Here is a 12,751-nt window from a genome sequence, read left to right on the forward strand (position 1 = left end):
TATCTAGAGATATATATATATATATATATATATAGATATCTAGATATATATATCTAGATATCTATATTAAAAAACCTTCTAGGTCATGTATCACATTCTACTCAGTGGGGTTTCTGCACTTCACTGCAATGGCAGCCAAGAGACACCCTCAATTGTATACATGAACATTTTATGAATGTATCAAGCTGGGATGAAGCCAAGCTCAGCTGCTTGAGGCTAAGCTGCAAAACTTTCTACTGCAAAAGTGATGCTGCTAGAGAACCCTGCACCACCATGGCATGTGGCAAGCATAGGTTAGCATAGGTTATTCCTAGATCCCATTGTTAGAAGATATTCCATAATTCAGCACCATTATGTAAAAACAAGCACCTTGCCTAATTCCACCTAATGCATGGGTGTTTTTCAGTCAAGAGGGGCCAATAATGTTGTACATCTTCTTAGGACACAGCTATGATCATTACCAAATACATAAAAACATTAGTTTAGCACACATTTGTCATTTAATCACTTTGTGAATTGACTTCTACAAACAATATACTGCAGTAGTCAATCACAAATACAGCACATCCATGCAATAAAAAATGTAGTTAAGTGACATTTTAATTGATATACGTATTAGCAAATAATGCAGACATTGTCGAATAAAAAGTCTCTCCATTCTGGTACAACACAGAATGGAGAGAAGCACTATTATATTGCAACAGATGTGGAACCACGTTTACTTGTAGCTCCTCTTCAGAAGAAAACTGCCATGTCAAGTCAAGATGAGATGGTATGTTTTATGAGTGTTCTGATTAATATGTCAGTATTCTTAGAAAGCAAGACAAGTTTATAAAAAGTACCAAACATTTTTGCAAAAATAAATTCAATCAAGGCAATATAATAGTAATTTAAGTACCATAGCTTCATCAGGGACATGTTCTGGCAAATGGGAATCTGGTTCAGTTTTTCCCAATATCCTATAATGTGAACGTTTGGTCTGTGTGCGCCTCAGTAATCTTCCCTTGTCCATCATAATCTGCTCTATTTGCACCAGTATGGACCGATCCGAGCCACCCAATCCCTGTAAAACATAATCATGAAACTAATACCATTTGAACATTGCACTGAGATATTTTTAAGGAAGCAGTGAAAAAAATAAAAACTGCCACAGTTCAGGTTCCCTTTAAGGGTAAAAATACAATGACACTCACCTTGCTTATTTTACCAGAAAGTTTTGTCTTGTCATGCCACTTCTGTAAGGTTGTGTTTCTGTAGGCTCTAAAGTCTGCAAATCGTTTTGCCATAAACTCAGGATACTCACTAATGTTAAGCTTCCGCTTAGGAGCACCTTTATTCTTTAGGGTTTCAGAATCACTTTTTTCCATTTCTTCCTCATCGCTGGGGATTTCTTCATCACTGCATACAAAGTGTGCAGAGCAAAACATTTTAGAGAGCATTTACAGTTAAAAATATTTTACTCCTCAGTGTATTCTAATTTCGTATTAATTCATGTCTGTAGCTGACCATAAACACTAGAATGCGGTCGGTTCAACAGAAGATCTAGCCGCATATGTTTAGTCAATGTATAAAAGGCAAGGATGTGTGCTGCACACCTTTCTGGCGCTAGCTTATCAGGGGGAAAACAAAATTAAATCGGACTTGTTTTTTAAACCTACCCAACCAACTAAAAGCAGGGGCTGTGGATAGTTAGTCGATATCAATGTGTTGCCCGATTGGGAGACTGGCATATCTATAGTCATTGTACTTCGGGGGGGGGAGGGGGGGGGGAAAGATGAAAGCTGGGGTTAGGTTGGAGCTTGCCACCTCCTTGGTGCAGGTGATATATTCATATTTACCTGCTTAAAATGAAAACAAAATACAACAGTTATTATTATTATACAGGATTATACAATATTTCTTTTAGCACTGACAATAACTAATGAAAAATATATAAAAACAACACTAAATCCAAAAACAAAAGTGTAATATATTGCAGCTTACCAGATCTTCGGCCTCACTCACACAGGCTAATTAGGTCCGACAGCAGATTCTTGCCGAAATGACAGGCTAACAGGAGCGGAATCTGTCTGCCGATATTCACGACTATCTATCTATTTGCATGTATCCGCAGATCCAGTGATTACCTACGGCTAGAGACAGATGGCCATCCTTGGATGCAGGGAGATTACGTCCCATCTGTCCCTACCAAGTAACTGCTGGATGTGGAGGGCACATGCAAATAGCAGTGGACAGCTGCAGCTCCTGTCAGCCCATCATTGCTTTGTACAGGCTAAGCAGTCACAGCTGTCCAGAAACAGCTGTGATTTCAGCCACAAGAATCCCCCAGACCTATTTAGCCCATGTGAACGAGGCCTAAAGGTGCCCATCCATCTTACAACCATCGCAAGACAAAAGACGTGCGACTGTACAGTAGAAACGGTTGCACACCTTCCATACACCTGCCGATTATCGGCAGGTGTATGGGCACCTTTAGATGAAGAGGCTGGACTAGTTTACTTTTTTTCCAGGCTTTCTATCCCTTTTTTAACACCTAGTTTATCCTGCAAAGAGCACCCTTCTTGTTCCTAGAATGTAAGGTAAGTTGTAAGGTAATAAAAAAAAAACATACAATCTGCCCATCTTGGACAGGCAGATCGTACTTGCGATCATCACAAGCTGAGGGGCGGGCTTCTGATGACTGCAATGCTGAACGGGCAGTGTGCGCTTGCGCACACCGGCCCGTGCTGCATTTGTCTTACGAGCAGGCCACAAACCCGCCAACAATTGTACGATTTTCGGCGGGTTTTCGAGCCTGCTTGTAAGACAAAAGACGTGCGACTGTACAGTAGAAACGGTTGCATGCCTTCCATACACCTGCGATTATCGTATGATAATCGGCAGGTGTATGGGCACCTTTAGATGAAGAGGCTGGATTAGTTTACTTTTTTTTCCAGGCTTTCTATCCCTTTTTTAACACTTAGTTTATCCTGCAAATAGCACCCTTCTTGTTCCTAGAATCCTTCATCCATGAAGGCAGTCATATTTGTCCCTATGGACTTCACACATATCTGCCTTTATTCATCTCCACTACACAGGAAATTATAGGATTAGTAGTTTACACAAAGATAATTGGATTTTTGTAATCGAGTAAAATCCTTTTGAGGGGCACAGAATTCATAGACAATTGGGCCATCTAAATGCAGCCCAATTTAAGACCAAGTGGCAACCTTGCAAATCTGGCAAACAAATGCTTGATGCCGAAAAGCCCAAGAAGCACTCACAGACCTATTAGTTTGCCTTGACAGAAAAGGGTAGCACCTGATCCTTAACACCATAATCTTAAATGGTGATCTACTTAAATGGTGGAAAATGAAGCTTGTTTCCCTTTGCAGGGACGATCAGGAGTGATAAAGAGAGAGTCAGGCTGTCTGTGTCATGCCCTTGAAAAAGAACACTGCAGGCTGCCCCAGAATTGTTAGTGGATCATGAGCCAGAGGGACCCAATATACAATGGGAGTGTGTTTGAGATCCAAAATGTTGAACCTCAGGCAGGGACAACTTAGCTGAAAACAAGGTAAAACCTTGGGTACTCACAAACCATCTGCTAGAAGCAGAAGAGGTTCAAATGGCTAAAGGTGACCAAGTCACAGTAGACAGCAGCAAGGACTAAAGGAAGGGAAACCATGTGTCTCTTGTGATAAGGAGCCATGGCAGGAAGGTGCTACCCCACACTGAATGACAGAAACAAGAGCAAGGCGTTTGCATACATGATGACCTATTGACTCAACACTCATTCCCCCAGTGTTACACTGGAAAACCAACAGAAAATAGAGATGATAATGGCATGCAAAACTTCTAATAAAACAAAGTAGCTCCTGATGCTCAGCTCACATGGCTTACTCATAAATGAGTCTTCAGCGGCCAGGTCAAACCAGCTTTTTTGTTCGCGAATGAGCAAGTCCCCGCTGAAGGCCTGCACACTGCATTACAGAGAGGTGATATACTGGTGTAAAAGTTCTTTACCTGTCTGCATTGCACTTCTTTCCATCTATTAGGTAACGTGTTTCTGGAAACTGGAAGAGTAACTCATCTTGCAACTGGACTAAAGATCTCATTAACTCCTTCAATGCTTTATAACCTGAAAAAACAAATTATTATAATACTGACATTAGCCTGTTTTGGAAAAATATAGTGTACAGGCAGTCCCCGAGTGACATACATCTGACTTACATACGACTCCTACTTACAAATGGAGGCTATTACTGTGCAGCAGGGGAAGATGTAATGCTACCACACTCATGCTGATGAGGAGTGGCCGCCTTTTTGGGTCTGGGTTGTAGTACTGTACGTACATTACAGGAAGTTGGCTCTTGTTAGACGTGCAGACGAGGGGTGCCTACCTCTTCTTCCGAGCCACTGTGAGGTTTTTACTGCTGACTGTATTATCATTAGAAAGATTTAATCTCACTTCCTGTCCTTGAGGCAACAGGAAGTGAAAGGAAATCTACCCCTAGGAGGGGAAATTCACTCCTGTAAAAGTGATCATGGGAAAAATGTGTCCCCACTGAAGCTTTATCACCAATCCTTGTTTCCATGACAACCCAAAATTTTCAAAATCCAATTGTCACAAGGACAGAAAGTGAGGTGAAATCTTCTGAACAGGGGCACACACAGCAAAACAAACTTTACAGGGGGTTAACCCTTTCCTATGCTATCCAAAACAAAACACAAAACATTTGGCTGGAGTTACACTTAAAAAATGTACCTGTTCCAACTTGCATACACATACAAACCTACAGTCCCTATCTTGTCCGTAACACCTACCTCAGACGCACCCTTTCGCATGTGCCCTGCCCTCTACTATTTTCCCTGAGTTGAAAACCTTTCACGTATCTTTCCTTTCTTTCTTCTCGTGTATAATAGTTAAAATTACTTCCTATCCTAAACCATGTTTATAACCCCCCCGCCTCAAGTATTAAACTTCCCCATAGTTCTGAGAAGATTTTTAAGAAACATCCCAAGATGAAGCCTATTGTGCTACATGATTGAATTACAGTTGGCTGTAACATCAACGTGCAGTTATAAGATGGTTCTGATGTGTAGTTTTACTGTACCAGTAAGAAAATGCTGTATAATTAATTGTGATATAAATGAACCATTCTGTGTCACTTGCCTTGATTTCATTTAGTCCTAAAATCGTGAATAAAAACTATAAAAAGATAACCTTCATATAACAGGAAACATTAAATAAAGTGTGTCACATAAAACACATAAAAGTAAAGTGGAAAAATAAATTTAATATAGGGGGAACTGTTTTATTTTTTTTAAATCTGTAGTTTTTCTTTAATATATTAAAAAATAAAAACCCCAGTGGTGATTAAATACCACCAAAATAAAGCTCTATCTGTCCCCAAAAAATGGTATAAAATACATTTCAGTACAGCGCTGCATGATGGAATAAATGTCAGTCAAAGTAACGCAGCGCTGAATACTGAAAAATGGCCTGGATGGGAAGGGGGTTTAACACCCCGGATGTCAACTGGTTAAAAGTTATAGTGCACTTAAAGTGACATTTAAGTTAAAATCCCCCCACTTATACTGCTTTTAGGACTTACCTTATGTGATGCCTCTTGATCCGAACAGCTTCTTCCTTCCACTCGTTTTCCACAGACCCTCCAGCGCTGGTGCCGGTCTCTGACCCAGCGCAGATGCCTCATGCCCCACGGTGTCTGCCCGACCTGCACACTCCCGGCTGCGTCTATTCAGCTTCTGTGCCGCTCTCCTCCTCTCCCCTCCGATGATCTATACTGCGCATGCGCCCGCCCACACGTCCTCCTTCACAGTGTTTGGTTGCCGGGACTTATGCAGCCAGGAGAGAGCGATGCTGGCATAAAGTTTGTTGGTATGTGCCAACTTTTTTTTTTTTTATGTTGGGGCATATGCAGTATCTACTGCTTACTAGCAATATATATATGCCATACAAAAAAAAAAAAAAGAAGAAGGACTTTAATTCTACTTTAAACTCAATAAGTGAAATTTTTCTTTGTAATAGGGAACATTTATAAATGTTATTTGTGCCTAACCAATAACCTGCAAATTTTACCTTTTGTGTGGAACTCTTCCAGAAAAATAACAGTGCAGTTTCTGACATGTAGTGGTACTATACCTAAAGCCTTATATTTGCATATTTGTAGTGTGAGATTTAGGGCACTGATGTCTCTGACTGCTAGTCTCCCCCGATGTGGAGTGAGATCTGGTGATGTATCTACTGCGCTACTCACTGTTCTCCTTGCGGAAGGCTGACATGAGAAGGCAAAGCCCTGTCTTTACCAAGATGTCTACACAGAGGCACAGTGTAGAAGAAAGCATGGTAAGTCAGTAATGAGGAGAATATCAGCTGCAGGGGGACCACAGGCAATGCTAGAAACTAACCCTTTGCCCACTGTTTTTTTTGGGCACAGCTTTCAGAGTTCAGTTCCTCATTAAGTACAGCCCAAGCCAATTAAAGGATACATGTGCGGAAAATAAAACAGAGGCTGTCAATGCAGATCTCTGTTCTGAAAGTGCTTGATGCCTGTAGTTATTCTAATCTTAAATGGTTCAATAAATTTTAAAATCGGTGACATGCATGACTTTCCTGATTAGCATGCTTGTTCCCGGTAAGTGACCCAAACTAAAGTCAATGGATCAGTATGACAGCTAGGAACTAGCATATTGAGGAGGAGAGTTAAGAAGTATTTAAGATTTCGTTTAAAATTTTTCCTTTCCAGCTTTACGTTCTCCATTACAAGTGTGTTACAATGCACATCACCACAACGCATAGCTGTGATGCCAGCTTTAATCAACCATTAGGATTTGGGCTGTTAACTGATAGAAGATATTGGAGGATCAAAGTTGAATCATTAAGCTGTGGTGATATGCAGAATTTATATGCAAATATGGCAATCCCCACATACATAGAACATGAAAATATTTTACACATTTGCATGTGATGACAATTTACATGCGTCTATAACTACTGTTTTATGCCAAGAGTTAGCTGTCAGACTCTTCAAATACATGTTCCCCCAAGCCAGTCACTCGATCATCTTCTCAGAATCACCTTCTGTACATGACCAAGAGTGAAGTATGTTAGCACAATGGAAAAGTTGCCAGTAACCAGGTGGTAGGGTCCATACCCAGCTTCCATGGACAGAGGTAAAACAATTACGGTGATAGCTAATCTACCCTACATAAAAAGGTACAAAACAAAAATAAATAGTTGGCTATTGATTTTACTTGTAGTTTAGTATTGCATAAGAAGTTAATTATTTTTGTACTTACCGTCATATATTTTTCTTTGAGTCCATTGAGGGACACAGGAATTCTTAAACCATTGGGTTAACAAGCTGAAAAAAGTGTAAGCCATCCTCCAGGATAACCCCTCCTCGGCCCAGCATGTCTCAGTTTTGTGAGCAATCAGTATAAGAGTCAAGAAAAAAACAGAGGGGGTGGACCCGTGTCCCTCAATGGACTCCAAGAAAGAGATTTTACAGTACATGTTTAAGGTGACTGTAGCACTATTGCACTGTGAGTGCAGTATTGCAACACCACAGCTGAATACGCTTTGTTATACTTTATTTTTTAGAACATAATTGCTGTGGGATATGATTTCTCATAACCAGAACATTCTATGGAGGACATGTATGTTTTGGTTCTTAAGGGGGTTTTAAAGAAAATAGGAAAAGGACAAATGTAACAAATTTGTCAACACAAGAGAGACTGAATGTGGACCTCGTTTTCCAAATCGCTATCAAATTGTTTTAGGACGTATTCTCACCTCTGTGATTCTCCCTCCTCCCTTCTCATTTCACAGCCCTGTTTTTTATTCCCTATCTGTCTAACTTCTTACCTTAATTACCATGCATCTATGTGTTTCTTTGTTTTGGAGATTGTTGTCTTGCTGATTTCTTCTTAAAGAAGCATGGAGAGAGTAAAATATACTCTCCCCACTGCTTAAAGCCAGGGTAGGACACTGCAGCTGTAACAAGCTGGCTCTAAGACCAAGAGCTGAACAATCATGTAACCATTGATCATTTAGCTCTTCGTGTATTCTCCCTGCAATGAGCGCTAGAGGAACACGATCAATGGTTACATCAGTACTACGAGTCACTGATCCCTGTAGGGATTCCCCCCTCCTCTCAATGTTTCTCCAGCGCTTACTGGAGGGACAAACAGGAGAGGGGGCATGCACGGCTGACTCTGGGTCCAGTGGGGCAGAGTCTGCTTTCACTTAGTAAGCTGTGTTGGATCCCAACAATGTTGTCGCCTGACTGGCCAACCCATTTCCCAGTAAGATAACACTCAAATTTGCCCAAAGACAAAATGATTAAGGAGTGTCCATGCAGCTTATTACCCTCTTTAAACAAAGAAGAAGGGAAGTTAGGGTGTGGGAGACTTGACTTAAGGGTTCAAGCAAGGAACTATGGGGGGTAAATAGAGTATCCAAATGTCTAGAAGGCAAACTGCCCAGGGATCCATTGTAATGGTCAAACAGCCCCTACTCCCCCACTTTGGTTGAGGTTTGCAATAAGGCCATCACAGCTAAAGTGTAAGGCTCCAGACATTTGTTTCAACCGCTTGGTGAAACAAGAGCCTATCCAGGCTAGGACGGGATACTCCCTGAAGTCTTTTACCTATTCGGACAAGGTTTGACATACCAATGTCTTCCTGTGGCCCAAAACTCATCATACAGCGGGCTATTGCCTTCTATGTGCGGACAGCGCAGAGCCGAACTGCAGCCGGGAAGGATTCGGACAATATTGTCGGGATCCACCCTGCTGCCTGATTTGCAGCTGGCTCTGTCTCTCTAGAGGCCGAGACAGCTGTGCCCACGCCCATCCCCGTCCGCTCCTCCAGTCAGCGCTCTTTGCAGCGGTAAGCAATCGGTCAATTCTCAATCAATAAAGCCGACGTGTGACAGCTTCAGTGTCATATCTTTGCTCTAATTATGGGAATAAGTGTATTTCAAACTCCCCATAATTCTCCTTTAAAGGAGAAAATCACTCACCCTCATAGTTCGAGCTGACGTATGACAATGAAACTGTCACATGTCGGCTCAATAGATCGGGAAGTTAGCGAACACATACCGTCGCTCGCTCACTTCTCGATCATGTCCCTGCAGAGAGCCGTGACTGTCACTCACAGCTCCCTGCAGGAATTCTCCCCCTCCCCTCTCCAATCCTCCAGCGCTGACTGGCTGAAAGGGCGGGGAGGAGGCGGGTACAGCTGGCTCTGCCTCTAGATAGGCAGAGCCAGCTGTCAATCACGCAGCTGGGTGGATCTCAACAGTAATGTCGGGATCTGTCTCTGCTGCGGCGGTCTCAGTATACCGCGAGCTGTAGCTCGCAAAATACTAAGCTTTGGGTCACGGGAGGACGCTAGTTTATGTCCTCCCATGACCCTTAGAACTATGGGGAAAAACACTTACCCCATAGTTCTCCTTTAATAAGCGAGTCTTCAGAGAGGGTCACAGATGGCTCTGGACTAACAAATCATTCTGTGGCTAACCCACTAGTACACCAAGTTCTGGAAAGCAACAAAAAGCAGAGCTCAGCGCCCGCAAGACACATTTGAGGCAAGCACTGTAATCATCCAGTCTAGTGGGGTGCCCAGGTAAAGCCACTGAGGCTATTCCAGGGGCAACTTTAATGTAGTTAATCACTGGACTCAAAAACTGGTTTTCATCTAAACCCACAAAATAGCAGAAATTGATCAAAGACTATCAAATGTCCATAGACAGCTTAAGACAGAGGAAATGTTATATAAAGTGGAAACAAAAGTTAAAATAGCAAACTAAAAAAAACAAAAAAAAACGCAAATATGGTTATCCTAAATACAAACTACCAGACAAAAAATAAACTCATGTGCATAGGTATAACTTGTAACAAATCACCAGTGGAATATGTGTATATTTTTCTGCTTTTTTCCCAGCCTCCAATTCTGTAAGCTCAAGAACAATAATAATTTAAATCCACGATGACTACCAATTGCACCAGTCATACCCAGCAATTAATCCCCCAAGAAACACATCTGATTAAATCTTTTCAAGCAAATCCTTTGCTTTGCTTTTGTTGGCTCACTTCTTGTCAACATCCATTAAAATATGCCTTTAATTCTCCCATAATCTTAAAAAACACAGATTCCACTGTCTTCAACTTTAATCAACTCTAGGGCCGGCATTTTTCATTTCATAATAATGTGCTGCTTGGAATTCAAGAGGCAGGGCTGACATCAATCATTCGGCAAGAATTTTTCCACTGCAATAAATATGCAAATGAGCAAAGCCAGTCAGTCGTATTTCAGATCAGACTTGCTAGTGTGTTTTTTTTTTTTTTTTAAAGACACAAATTTATTAATTGCCAGTGGCCAGAGGAATCCTATTACTGTGGGCATTGATTACAAAGCTGTGAGAGTGATTATTGTGCAACTTGCGGCTTACCCAGGCATAAGGAAAAATTATTAAAGCACGACAGAGATTATAAACTCAGAATAACAATAAGCTTTTAACATTTAGACCCTTAAATTCCTTAAAATACATAAATGTTGGGGAGGCACAGCTGTAGAATGGGCAAGACAGTAAAGATTAATTGAATAAAGTTGAACTAAGGGAGAAAACTAGCACAGAACAATAATGGGTTAGAAGATGTACAGGAATAGGATCTGTTATTTGGAGATCAGTTTTCCATAAAGACGCAAAATACTGTAAGAAAAATAAATACTGCTTTTCTGTAAAAACTAGGGATGCACCAAAAATTCGGCCCCGAAACATATCGGCCGAAAATGGTACTTTGGGCAAAATGCCAAAAGTACCATTATTCGTTGAAAAGTGCGGTGCATCTCTAGTTTCTCTTATCCTTGTTGGGCACTGATCTGTGTCCCTTTTGACACAGAGCAGCATCCAGTGAGGAGAGCAACTATCAGGAGGCCGAGCAGGGCGGGGAGGTGAGCGCTGTGAGTGGCGCCACAGAAGACTGAGCTCTCCTCCCACAGCCTCCTGTGACAGATCAGGATGGAGAGCTGTGTGGGGGAAGAGACAGCCGTGAGCTGTCACAGGAGGCAAAGACAGCAGCAGGAGGAAGGAGTCAGTTGTCAAAAGGAGACCGAGCTTTCCTCCTACACCGCCAGCTCAGCCTCCTGTGACAGCAAGTCAGGATGGAGAACGGTTACAAGCAGTCAGCGATCAGCTGATCACTAACTGCTCACTGCTTGTAAATAATTGAGGACATCATATGTTTTATGTGTCCCCAATTATGAATGAACAGGAAGTGCTCTACATCACTTCCCGTTCATTCACGATTGTGGATATAGTAAACATACTATCTCCACAGGCTATAAATGAACAGGAGTATAGAGGCTTCCTCTTCATTCTTAGCAGAGGCTGCAGAAAAAGAGATTGAGGACTCTGTGTTCTCAATCTATTTTTCCATTTTAAAAAGGGAAATATCAGGGGTCTGTTTAGACCCCTGATATTTCCCAGAGCCCCCAACAATAAATTAAAAAAAAGAATATATATTTAATAAAAAATCATTTAAAAAGTAAATTTTAAAATGTTTAGAAAAAATAAAAATTAAATATTTTTAAATTTAAAAAGATTCGAAAAAAAAAAATTTTCAGTTTTTGTGACAATTGGTTTATTTTCGGTTTTGGTCAAAAAATGCCATTTCGTTTCACCTCTAGTAAAAATGTTACACACATACACATGGCCAGCATTTTTTTTCATATAATAAAAAAATGAGGAAGAAATGCCACCAAATGCAGGTTCATATACTTTTGGCATAGTGCTCCAAATTATGTGTTGGTTCTTAATCTAGAGAACTCTAGGAGGTTCATTTATAAAAAAACATTTAAATCCCTTCCAACAATATTTAGTCGGAAAAAAAAAAGTTGGCTTGTAAGTAGCATAAATCTACTGCTTTTTATTTTATAAAGAAGGCCAGATTTAACATTTAGGAACATTGCAGAGGGTAAGATGTGGCTTTGCCCTGTATAATTTTTGGGCACACATTTGTTTTCCATTAAAAGAAACAATCATCGTACATAAGGTTAAAATAAGCACAAATCATTACTAATTGGAAGAGGTTAGCAGTACTAAATGAACTTACTACACACAGTTTTAGCAAGACACGAAATTCTAAAGTATAATACGGCAGGAGAGAAAATCATCTGCTATCAATTTGGAATCGGGATGAACTACACTGCAGGGGAAAGCTGCAAGTAACTGGACATGATCCTGCAATGCTTAAATCAATGCACAATTTAAAATCATGGCTGCTACTATGTAGCTTACCCATTGAGTACAGAAATCAATGTAACACAATCTACAGACTAGAGATAACAGAGCTGGATGCTCATGAGTTGCTTGTAGTAGGCAGTGTATGGCAGCCAAAATGAATTAGATGAATCGTACTGTTAGGGTTCTCTTTGAGATCAGGACTTGACTTCTACTTAACCTGCATAGCAAGGGGGAACTTTTGCCTCGCACATTATATTCATCACAACATGGTAGCAGGCTCTGCCAGATTTGACATACAACCAGTTTTTAGCAGTCAGGTTTAAAAAGAAAGTAGCCATTTTGACATTTTGCTAAACCTCTGCATATCAGTACTACTAGGACCCAGAAGAAGGGGATAGACCCTAAATGCTTGCCCTAATAAATGAATGTTTAGTGTAAATGAAAAAATATATTTAATAATATATAAAAAAAATAAGTTTTTTTTTTTTTAATATT

The 12,751-nt window shown here is 40.7% G+C and overlaps 1 protein-coding gene across 1 annotated transcript in view; it reads right to left on the reverse strand.

The window, feature by feature from the left end:
* Window positions 1-12,751, reverse strand: part of AATF (apoptosis antagonizing transcription factor) — a 124,119-nt gene that overhangs the window by 61,730 nt on the left and 49,638 nt on the right. The window contains exons 5-7 of the mRNA XM_018556777.1: window positions 4,006-4,120; window positions 1,194-1,398; window positions 899-1,063 (exon numbers count right to left, since the gene is read on the reverse strand). Coding sequence (XP_018412279.1) covers window positions 899-1,063; window positions 1,194-1,398; window positions 4,006-4,120 — 485 coding nt within the window. The remainder of the gene's footprint in view (window positions 1-898; window positions 1,064-1,193; window positions 1,399-4,005; window positions 4,121-12,751) is intronic.

Source organism: Nanorana parkeri, unplaced genomic scaffold (assembly GCF_000935625.1).
Source record: "Nanorana parkeri isolate BGI_ZX_2015 unplaced genomic scaffold, ASM93562v1 scaffold252, whole genome shotgun sequence".
NCBI lineage: Eukaryota > Metazoa > Chordata > Amphibia > Anura > Dicroglossidae > Nanorana > Nanorana parkeri.